Source organism: Heloderma suspectum, chromosome 2 (assembly GCF_057233095.1).
Source record: "Heloderma suspectum isolate Gila_16-S chromosome 2, 16-S_ref, whole genome shotgun sequence".
NCBI classification, from domain to species: Eukaryota; Metazoa; Chordata; class Lepidosauria; order Squamata; family Helodermatidae; genus Heloderma; species Heloderma suspectum.
The window spans coordinates 221,508,377-221,520,724 of NC_139459.1; the positions used below are offsets into that span (position 1 = coordinate 221,508,377).

The 12,348-nt window shown below is 45.2% G+C and overlaps 1 protein-coding gene across 1 annotated transcript in view; it reads right to left on the minus strand.

The window, feature by feature from the left end:
• Positions 1 to 12,348, minus strand: part of RNF157 (ring finger protein 157) — a 105,077-nt gene that overhangs the window by 37,188 nt on the left and 55,541 nt on the right. Inside the window, exons 4-5 of the mRNA XM_084838180.1 lie at positions 5,189 to 5,335; positions 920 to 1,037 (exon numbers count right to left, since the gene is read on the minus strand). Coding sequence (XP_084694306.1) covers positions 920 to 1,037; positions 5,189 to 5,335 — 265 coding nt within the window. The remainder of the gene's footprint in view (positions 1 to 919; positions 1,038 to 5,188; positions 5,336 to 12,348) is intronic.

The following is a 12,348-nucleotide window of genomic DNA, read 5'->3' on the forward strand; positions in this document are numbered from 1 at the left end:
TAATGTACAACTTAAGAACTAGTGACTATGAGACTAAATACAAGTCACATTAAATACATAGTGTGCAGCTACCTTTGTTTTTGTTTTGCTTTTACTCAAAAGTAAGCACAGAGCTCAATTTGAACTGAGACTGCAGCACAAAGGGAGGGGAGAGTTTAATCCTTCCTTTCCCAGCTGTGACCCGCCCCTCCCTAAATCTTCCCTGTGCAGCAGTTCCCAATAGTAAAAATGGCACCAACAGTTTTTTGGTTTTTAAAAAATATTGATAACTGCCCTGGTGGGGGGATTTCGGGGGGGGGGGGTTCAGGCCTGGGGAGGGAAGAATAAAATCTCTCCTCCCCAACTGCTGATCTGTATTGGTTTTTACCTTTGAGTAAAGATAAAGACAGACAGAGGCGCTGTATGCTATGTATTTCACATAACATGTCATTTGGCCCTTAGTCCACGTCCACCGCAATCCTCTTGGAGGGCCCAAGCAATCTCTTCAAGGCAGTAAGTTGGAGTAAGAAGCTTGCTTCCCCTTCCCTCCTTCAGTGCTCTGTCTCCTCCAATACATTTAGCAGAAACTAAGCTTCTGTTGTTTTTGTCCCCATCATCCACACTGCCCATCCTAGTTGCTCTTGGAAAAAACCTATACCGTGTGCCACAAAACCACTTCCAAAGCCAGGATTGTATGGTGTCACCTCAACCTTTTCTTTGTAGACCATCTAAAGTTGCTAGGTCCTGCACTACAATAATTAAAAAAGAAAATACAAATCTGCATGATTTTCCTCATTAATATCTCCTGCTTTTAAAACAGATCCAAATTATGTGTAGAATTCCCAGACTCCTGTAGTGTGTGAGTATTAACAGGCTGATGGCTTACTAAGGACTATTTCTTTAACTCCCCTCTCTCGTTTTCAAGCCCACTTTGCCTTACCTCCTCTTCAGTCCACTCTGAGGGATCCACAGTATGGGAGGGGAGGCAGAACTGCTGGCACACCCCTCGCTTGTAATGGACAGTCTCAGACTGCAAACTGTTGTCTTTGGGGATGTAGCTACCACAAAAAGGAGGAGGATACAGAGTGAATAAACATGGAGTGTTTGCTTATTGTTCTTGCATCCCAGCATGTGGCCACCCCCCTATCCCACTGCTAGTTCCGTTATCTAGAATATCGAGCCTCCAATCAACATTCTCTAGGGCAGGGGTGGCAGAAGGTAGATCTCCAGATGTTTTGGACTTCAATTCCCAGCATTCCTGGCCATGGGCCATGCTGGCAGGGGCTTCTGGGAGCTGACATCCAAAAAATCTGGAGATCTACCTTGTGCCACCCCTGCCCTAGTGGTATCCTCAGGGCTTATTTTCAGGACAACCCAGCCTGCAGCAGTTCATACCAACTTCCAGCCATGTTGATCCATTGCAAGGCACTCATCCTCATCCTGGTGGCATCTGCATAATCCAGCTCAGAGTGGCTTTTGCAATGCTACTTTGATACTGCTTTCTGGAAAATCTGCATTGGCCCATCAAAAGCCATTCCATGCTGAATTCAGTGCATGCTGTCAAAAGCCACTCTGGGCTCAATTCGGCCTTGCCACAGCCTGACATGATCCTGAGACCCTATAGTTCAAATTGCTAAAAGTACTCTTGAGGTCATCTTTCAGAGTTGGACTGGCTATTAACCTGTGTCTACACGATTCCTTCTCCCAGCATGTTCAGTGAATCATCACAAGGCCTTTACAACAAGCCATTTTGTTTTCTTGTTGCTGTAACGTGCTTTGTGTTAAGGCCTTGTGATGATTCACTGAACATGCTGGGAGAAAGAATCAACTGCACAGGTTAATAGCCTACTTTGGGACCTAATGCCTGCTTTTGCTCTTGCCTTCTATTTCTCCGCTTACTTGTCCTTGCTGTTTCATGTGTTTCACACATGGTGATTCCCTGCCTGAACCTTTCATGCTTGCAGCCTCAGCTCTTCTGTACCCACTCACTTAGCCTTACTGTACCATGCACAGGAACTGCAAGCTCTGAAGATTAAAACATGGGATCGTATGCAGTATTAGTCTAACTTAAATCGCATTCATTTCAGTGGGTCTACTCCAAGTAGGGCTGACATTAGATACAATCCACACATTTGAACTGTATACCAGTGTTTGCAATCTTCCAGTAAAGGAGATAATTAACTTAGCAATGCCAGGATATTTCTGTTATCATCAATACTGGTTTGTGAATGATCACTGCTTATTTTACATATTAAGCTTTAATGTAATTGTCAGCTTGCATTTTTGCATTTTGTTTCCCTCTGACCTCAATGTTCACATTTTTCTCTCTATGCTCATGTGTATATATACCTCCCAATTGAGGATAACACTTCATGGACCAGATAAAGTGAAGTCTAGCTCATGAAAGCTTACACCATTAATTTGTTAATTCTTAAGGTGCCATAAAATTATTTGTTTCTGCTTATATCCTTAGTTTATCCTTATCCACCAAAATATCCTTACTTTAAAAAGGTAAAGGTGTCCCCAACCAGTTGTGTCCGACTCTAGGGTGCGGTGCTCATCCCCGTTTCTAAGCCGAAGAGCCAGCGCTGTCCAAAGACGCTTCCGTGGTCATGTGGCCGGCATGACTGTACACCGAGGGGCACGGAACGCTGTTACCTTTCCCGCCGAGGCGGTACCTATTTATCTACTTGCAATTTCTTGCTTTCGAACTGCTAGGTTGGAAGAAGCTGGGACTGAAGACAGGAGCTCACTCTGTCACGCAGCACTCGGGTCTCGAACTGCTGACCTGCCGACCTTCCAGTCTGCAGTTCAGCGTCTTAACCACTAAGCCACCGTGGCCCCTTTTTTCCTTAGTTTAGTTAATTCTAAAACTGGCCATTTTTTATCTCTCCATGCTCTGGCCATTGACAATTTTATTTATTTCACACAATGTGCAGTTGCTTGCCAAGTGTTAAAATATCTCAGAGAAATGCTCCTCCTGGAAGTGAAACACGATCTACAGTATTTTGTTGCTGGAAAAATTAAATTTCTTTCCCAGATAGTGCCATAATTGATCGTAAGTGCTGTGCTGAATATAGGGCACATATTGGAGACTGCTAGTGGTACACTTCCCCTATCTCCAACACCCTCCCATAATGGTGAGGCTAAAGGCACTGTTTGGTGTGCCTGGGCTCCCTTCTCTGGAGATCTGATATGGAATAGTCAACTGTGCTGCTGTTGAATGTTAAGCTGTTTACCTCCACCTATGCTCTGCTTGTATATTTGTAAATAAACTCAAACAATACAGAAATACCTTTAGTCTCAAGTTATTTCTCCTTCTAAAGGGAACCAAGCCTGCATAAGCATCCCTGGAACTTCTCAGTTGTGGGGAGCATGCAACATTATACAGTGAGCCTAATCCTTCCCAAAAAGCAAGGCTATCTTCCCCTTGCAACCGTTACTAGATACTAGATATACTGGATATAACCGCGGGCTAGATATAGGGCTTCACCACACCAGGGCTTTTAATCCACACCTTACTGGGGCTTCTGCTTCCGGATTCTTTGCGGGATTAAGATGGGCTCTTTACATGGGCTGACACGGGCTGTTTGTCTTTCTTGGCAAGTTCTCTGTGTTTCATTTTACAGCCACTAGATGGCACTGCTGTTATAGTGCCATTACGGAAGTACACAGCAAGTAAAGTGCTTCATGAGTGCTCCCTAGAGAAAAATTGGACTTTCACTGTGCTTTACAATAGTGGGATAAAGGTCATAAACCACAGGAGGGGCCTTGGAGGTTGATAAATGTTGTGTAAAGCAGGAGTCCCCAACCCCTGGGCCGTGGACCGGTACCGGTCTGTGGCCTGTTAGGGACCGGGCTGCAGTAGGGGTGTGGGAACCCCCCCTTACCTTGGGTCTGCGGGGGGGGGGAGGCGATCCGTCCCCCCCCCGGAATCCTTGCCGGCCCTGGCCGGCTCCACTCCATGGCGAGTCTGGGGAGCTGCCGGCCAGCTCTGGCCCTGTTCTTTGCAGTAATAGCCTATTACTGCAAAGAACAGGGACATAAATGGCGTCCGCATGGCGGACAACAGCAGCCGGAAGTCTGCTCCCGGCCAAAGCCTGTTCTTTGCAGTAATAGCCTATTACTACAATGAACAGGGACACAAATGGCATCCACGTCCAGCGGTTGGAAATCCTCCCCCGGGCGGAGCCGGCTGGCAGCTTTGCGGCGAGGCCAGGGCCGACGAGGATTCCGGGGGGGTGGGTGGGATGGATCGCCCCCCCCGCGGACCCAAGGTAAGGCAGGTTCCCACAGCCCTACTGCGGCCTGCTCCCATCCCCCCTCCCCCTCCGATCCGTGGAAAAATTGTCTTCCACAGACTGGTCCCTGGTCCCAAAAAGGTTGGGGACCGCTGGTGTAAAGGACCCATGAACTTTTGTGAGGAACCAATCTTGATCACACAATATAAGCCCCATGTGGAGAAGCCCATAATTTGCCTCTGTGAAAGACGTACAGGAATTTTATGCCAAGGGTTAAAATGTAAGAGAACAGCAATTAGCCCCCTCTCTCTTGGCTTTCAGAAAGGATGTAAAGATGCATCTTTTCAAATTAGCTTTTTAAAATGTGTAGTTTTAATGTTTTGCCATTTTTAATGTTCTTGTTTTAATTGTTTTACAGTTTGATTGTTTTAAAATATTGTATACCACCTTGATGGCTTTTTAGCAGATGAAGCGGTATATAAATGCAAGTAAATAAATAAATAAACGGATCCCTCTTTCTTTATGAGTGTTCAAATGGCCTCCTCCATGCATATGTCCAACACATGGAGGGGAGCAGGACACTGCACCCTCGATACTGCGCCCATTTCAAATGTCCACACATTCAGCGCGACGTTTGACAGAGGAGTATGTGCATGTGTGTTTTATATACACACACAGGAACCTTGATGGTGCAGGATTCCCAACTGTGTGGAGAGCCTACATGGGTACAGCTGTACGTGCATGTGAGTAGGTTCCCCTTTCAAATGTCACTCTGATGACATAGGTGTCAAGGGGTGGAGCCAGCAGGCTCGGCCCATCTGCCCTTCTCACACTGGATATATGTGTAGGGGGAGCTCATTTGAACACCCCTTTTGAATATGCAGAAAAAGCTTCAGACATACTAATATTAAGCCAACACACTCTCGACAGGGTTCTATGCTCCTCTCCCCAGCTTTGCTTTTATTTACCTCACTACTCCATTTTGGAAATCTTCAGTAGCTTGATAATAAATTGTTATAGCCACCCGTGCATCAGTGTCAAAAGTGAACTCCACATTGTAATGGACTTTTGCTTTGCTGACTTCCTCTCCCGGTGTCTTCACTTCCTCTGTGCACCTGGTGGATCAAGACACATTAAGATAAATTTATCTAGTACTAGAATTTCTAACAAAGGGGAGGGCCCAAGAAGTCCAAGTTGTGAGTTGTCATCTCTCTTCTGCTAAAGCTTACAGTAGATGTTTTCTTGCATTAAAAACAAAATAACAACCGCAGGCAAGAACTGGTGCTGACGTCATAAGGATTGCAGTCATCAGCTACAAGAGCGTCTGAATGAAAGTGTACTAGTACTTCCACAAGACAGCCAGGACAAAAGGTCCCCAAGCTATTTTAGAAGGTTTGATGCATCTGAGATACTATACAGTCTTTGAATGGGCTGAGCATGTGTTCTGCTTGTCTTTTCTAACCTCACTCCCTCTCTTCGATGGGGTTTCAGATCAGTTGGATTGATCTAGGGAGGAGCAGATGATATCAGAGATATAGGATAGATTGATCCGTTTATGGGTGGGGGTATAATTGTTTCTTAAACTTACAATATAAAGACAAAGTATTTACAAATAAGAAAACAAATGTTATATGAGGGTGTCTGCTCTCATGCAATTCTCAGCATATCATGCCGATGTTCAGCGTCTGATACTGCGTGTTTTCATCTTTACTTCCATGCATTTGACTGGCTGATCCCCTAAGCTCACTCAGCTTTTGGTGGAGTCTTGGTCATAGACTAGAAAGGACCAGAAGGTCATCAAGTCCAGCCCTCTGCCCCAAGACGGGATCTGCTACATTTCCTCCCAGCCCACAATAAACCACCACCAGTCTGTTTGCCAGCCCCTGTTGGGGCCCTCTTGATTTTGTTGTCCTGTCTCAGAACCACCTAATGGCACAATCCTAACCATGTTGATCCAGAATTATCTTACTGAATTCAATGGGACATTGTTGAGTAGATAGTTCTTGAACCCACTTCTTAAACTAGCACTGTTAAGGGCTTTTGCTAACACACGAGTTTATTTACCCAGACTTGATAGTTACCAAACGTCATCTCTAAGCATTCAACAGCCTTTCCAGATGACTTTTGATCATCATCACACAAGGAATGTGCAGTGGTGATTCAAGACATGACAGATGATGCTCCTTGAGGGAACGGCCATAAGTCAGGGGTAGAGCAGAAGCTTTACATGCAGAGGTTTCCGAGGTTCAATCCCTAGCATCTCCAGGAAGATCTGAGAAAGACTCCTAATGGATACCCTGGGGAGCTTCTGTCAGTCAGCACAGATAATACTGAGCTAGATGGACCAATGGTTTGTCTCAGTATAAGGCAGCTACTAATGCTCTAGCTCTTCCTATTGCTCTATCTCTATTGCTCTATTCCTAGATCCCTATTACTCTATCTCTAGGGCATCCATTCTTGGAAAATCACACTTTCGCCCACACTGAAACTACTGTTGATTTGCTAGGAAAATGTTATTTTTCACTCGCACTTTCACTGCTGCTGATCCCAGTGTACTTACTAGCTAGTATCCATGACTTTATGACAAAGCACCCACTCTTCTTATTGTCTCACCATTTTAGAGTTATTGTTTATTTATTTTTCTTACTTAAAAAGGCAGAGTACTCTTCAATGTACCACTATCACATAAACATTTATCTAACCTTTGACAATTTGGGGGAAAATCCTGGTGAACACCAGCAATTGCCTACTATTTTGCAAGCTTTTTGCATGTTTCCCTTCCTTTAGGACTAAACTCCTTTGTTCCTCCAATCCTGGACTACCCTGTGCATGAAGAAAAGAGTGCAGGGAAGAGCAGTGCATAAGCCATTTCTCCGAAACAGGTCTGTACCACCCTTCAGCAAGATTGCTCACACTGCTCCCATCCATTGCATGGGAATGGAATATGGTATTATGGGTGCCGAATCAGGGGCAGCGTGACAAGCAATTTAAAAAAAGACAAACATTGTCTGCAAAAGTACTCAAGTCCCAGGCTAATATCAAGCTCTAGCTACCCTATCCACCATCAGGAACAACAGTTATGCAGGATTATTGCAACAGTGTATTATGGGGATAAAAGGAGAGGGATATCAGCTGGGAAGAATTATTCCAGATTTGTAGCAAAGGAAGTGACAGAGTTCAGATTAACCACCTGACTTTTAATGAAAAAATGATAGAGTGCTGAATTGTTTCGGATGGAAAGAGAAAAGTACCAACTATGACCTTTCTTGAATACTTTGCTTCCTTGCCTATTGTTTGGATTCTCTGGAGAAAATCACAGGCTTGTGCCTTTATGAGCACGGAGAGATCCCAAAGGAATAATGCAAACATGTTCACACAATAGCACTTTAAGTGGCTTGCACTACAAGGACACCTGTTGTTTTTATAATAGCACTTTAATACATTTAATTCTAGAATACAATTGTATGCACGCAACCTACTGACCCACTCTTGACACATATCCTCATTGCTAAGTCTAGCAAAATGTCATTAAAAGAGTGCATGTAAGCCATATGGCTACCACAGTCTAAGCAGAATTAACAACATGTGACATAACGCAAGATGCCCCTCTCCTTCCAAACAAATGCACACGTATCAATGCTGCAACCTCAAGCATGTTGAAACAGAATTGGGGTATGGGCAGCTACACCCAACAGGATTCATTGCTGCACCTTTGGGTATGGGCTGAGCTGCATACTGAAGCTGCACCTTGGAAATAAAACCCAATATACGGGCTTCTCTACATTATAGAAAAATCCCACAGCCTTACCGGGGCTTTCTGCTTCCGTTTCCGTGGCGCGATTAGGATGGGCTCCTTTAGACAACTAACACCTGACGTGGAATTGAAAATGCGCTTTCTCGGCAGCCCTACTGGGGCTTTCTATATTTTCGATGAAACAGCACCTTCTAGTGGCTGCATTATAGTGCTGTGCCAATATTACATACTGACAATATCCCACTTCTTTAAAAATTCCAGCTTATCTCCAACCTTTCTGAAAGCAGGATAAATGGGGAAAAGTGAGGGAGATGTCCTGGAGGTTGACAACATTGTGTAAAGGACCCGCAAACTTCTGTGAGTGGCCAATCATGAGCGTACAATAAATCGCTCATGTAGAGTCGCCCTAAGTCTCTGTGGGGCTTTGATGCCAGTGTGAGGGAAGTCAGTGAGTGTGGGAAGAGGATATTCTGGCCTCATACTTCTTGCCTCCAATCAGTCTTGCAAGGTAAATCAGGATTCCAGACAGGTATTAGGTCATTTTGTTTAGAGGAGCAGGGTAAGAGACCGCAATGCTATCCCTCAGCTCTTGTTAGATCCCAACTCTCCATATAGCCACTGGCGATGGAGGGGGGATGACTGTCAAAGGGCTTCCCCTCACCCTTCTGTTCTCTGCCTTTGCATTCCTAACTTCCCACTCCTTAGTGACATCTCTCTGAAAATAGCTGAAAGTACAGGAGTACATTAAATCCAGGATGCAAGGACAGAAGGGCCAGAAAGGGGAATATTACTAGCCATACCCAGGGCATGTTAAACTGGTAGAGAACACTCCTTTAGCGAGGACTATTTATTACTGCTGCTGTGCTGTCCACAGTCTTTACAAGGTCCATTTTCTCCACTCCAGTCCTCAGCTCTAAACTGCTGGATTTTATTTGGCCCCAGTTCCAGCCCAGCAACAGGAGTGAGTTTAGCTCCAACTAAATCCTGTTGTCACCTGCAGTGACCCTGAAAGCTAAGCAGGGAAGATATAGATATAAAGGAGGCAAGTCGCCTTAGAGGACATCTGCATAACTCCTCCCTAAAACAGCCACACTTAATCTCCACACTAATCTTGAGGAGCTACACACGGATATCCCCTGCTGTACAGTAGCTGATGGATTGTTTCCAACAGGCTATTTCAAAACAAAGCCACCCAGAACTGGTAGCTAATTCACACTTTACTTTTTGAAGTCAAATTCAAAAAGTACCAGAGCTCTACAGAGCAAAATAGCACATGTCATTGTCAACTGTGGGATGACTGCATTTCCCAAGGATAAATACTGTGGGCAGGGCCCCTGATTCTTTCCTGCTTTCATGTTTAATTGGCGGGAGATGACGACGATGTGGTCATTTAAACACAAACTACAATAACAAAAGGATCAAATCTCCACTTCAGTATGTATTGAAGGGAAACCTAGCCAGTTACATACATATGATGCATCATTCGCAACTGACACTCCCACACATGCCTTCAGTTACCTAAACAGAAATTCTTTTTATGACCCCAGGTTCAAAAAGTAAAGTATCAGCTCTGAGACATCTAAATAGAGGGCACCTTTGGTCCATATGAATAACCAACAGCACTCCAAGGGTACAAACACTGGGCTATCCTACCAGACAAGTGTTCTTAGCCCAAGAATATATTTTTAAGAACTGCAAGGATTTAAATGTCCAGCTCGTAAGGTAAAGATATCTTTGGCACCTTAAGAATCAGTTATGCTGGCAGATGCTGGCAGGGGCAAAAGAACATGTGCTTTGCATTTGGAAAGGCCCTAGTTCAGTTCCGAGCATATCTACCCAAAAGGTTCTCAAGTAGCAGGACTAGAAATAACCAAGTCCTTGGAAAGCCAGTGCCAAATCATAGACAATCAACATTGGGACAGGTGGGCATAACAACTGCCTTGTACCGAGCCAGACCATTAGTACACTTAGCTCAGTATCGGCTACAGTGACTGATAGCAGCTCTTCAGAATTTCAGGCAGGGTTCTTTACCAATGCTACTTGGATGCTCAGGATTGAACCTGGAACCTTTTGCATGCAAAGCATGTGCTCTACCACTGAGCTATAGGCCCATGGACTGAGTCAGCATAAGGGGAAGTTGAGTGTGTTTTATGTGTTTTGACCTGTGGAGTCCAAATATGCCTGTACCTAAGCAACATACTTTAGTGTTGACCCTGTAACCAAGGATGGCAGCCAAGATGGCTGGCCAACTCCTTAACAGCATATACTTGCCTTTGGATCCATGCTGTTTAACCAATGTTGATAAATTTTGAGAACAAGCTAATATTTGACCTAATATTTATCCCAAAGCCTTTCAGGAGCCTAAGCTGAAAAATTACAAAATGGTGTCCAGATGAAATTTATTTTGGGCAACAATACAACATCTGCATAAAATGTGTTATGAAACCAAATGTGTTACTTATAGAGCATTAAATGACACATAGACCAGCCTTCTGTGACACTGTGTTGAAAAAACAGACATTTAAAAATAAAAAAAATGGCTGCTAAAATCACTGTATCAGAATTACAAGTGGTGCTGGGGGATTATTGCTCTGTGCCTTGGCAATTATGCCACAGGGTTCCACAGGGCTCTATTTTATCCCCTGTGCTGTTTAACATCTACATGAAACTGCTGGAGGAGGTTATCCGGAGGTGTGGGCTGAGGTGCCATCAATATGAGGATGACACCCAGCTCTAGCTCTCTTTTTTATCAAATCCAGGACCGTGTCTCCATGACAATGGAAGGAGAAGCAAATGGAGGAGTACCGGATTTTTTAAAAGAAAACAGTTTTGCTGCGCTTTGGTCCATGCAGGGCTCAACGAGCGAGTGCTGCACACCAGTAAAAATCACTTCACAGAACATACTTCCTGGTGGGGGTGGGGGTTGGAGTGAACATCATCTGACTGGCAGGGGCTGCTTGACCAATAAGAGAGGCTTCCTCCACCCCCCCACCCCGCTCTCCCTGCCTTTCTCCTTTCTCCTGAAAGTCCAGATGCACTGGCATTTCAGGAGCAAGCCTCACTGAGCACAATGGGAGTTACTTCTGAGAAGACACACATATGCTTGTGCTGGGAAAGACTGCCGGGAGGCGGGGGGGGGGGGGAGAACACAGGGTTGGGAAACCAGCCCCCTTTCTAACCAAACCAATACTGTGCAGGATCTCTATAAGGAAGCTGTGAAGTAGTTACTTCCTAAGGCAATAAACCAAACAATGGAGAGGAGAATCAGAGCCTCAAGATCGGGCTTTAGAGCATTTAGGGAATGTGCTTTAAACTGCCATTTCAACTGAGGGGGATCTCTGTGAATCCCGATGTGGGCCTTCAGGGGACAAGCCCTCATTGAGCACAATGGGAGTTACTTCTGAGTAGACACTAATTGATTTGTGCAGGGATGGGAAACACCCAGGAAACACCCCTGGACCGGGGTCACAGTGAAAGGCACACCCCTGGGCAGGGCTAGCAGACCCAAGGTCAATGCGGGGGTTGGGGCACACAGCAACTATACCACCGAGAACCCGACTTGAGGAAAAGAATCGGACTTTAAGCTGTCTCAGGAAATCTGGCTTTTCCGTGATAAGCTCCGGGGTAGCTGCTGAATGGTCATGACATCACATATCCCTAATGACCTCAACATGCAGCCAGCTCATAGTAAATCGCTAGTGGAGACACCCCCCAGGCAAGGCAGTGGCTGTTCTCAATCAGTGCCTGGGCACGGTAATGGACTGGATGAGGGCCAATAAACTGAGATTCAATCCAGACAAGGTGGAGGTACTCTTAGTGGGTGGCTCATCCTCCCAGCTAGGTGATGTTCAGCCTGTTCTGGAGGGGGTTGCACTCCACCTAAAGGATCAGGTTCATAGACTGGGGGTGCTCTTGGGCCCAGAACTGTCACTTGAGGCACAGGTGGACTCGGTAGCACGGAACACCTTTTATTAGCTTAGGCTGATATACCAACTACGCCTTTATCTGGACAGAGATAGCCTAGCTACAGTTATCCACACTCTGGTAACATCTGGATTACTGCAATGCATTATATGTGGTGCTGCTTTTGAAAACAGTCGAAACTTCAGCTGGTCCAAAACAGGGCAGCAAGATTGTTAACAGGAACTGGCCAACGAAATCACATTACGCCAGTACTTTTCCAGCTGCACTGGCTGCCAGTCTATGTTCAGGCCTGATTCAAAGTGCTGATATTAACATTCAAAGCCGTAAATGGCTTGGAACCAGTTTATCTGAAGGATTGCCTCCTCCCATATGCACCTGCCCGGATCCTAAGATTATCTTCAGGGGTCCTTCTCTGAGACCTCCTGCCAAAGAAAGTAAGGTGGGTCGCTA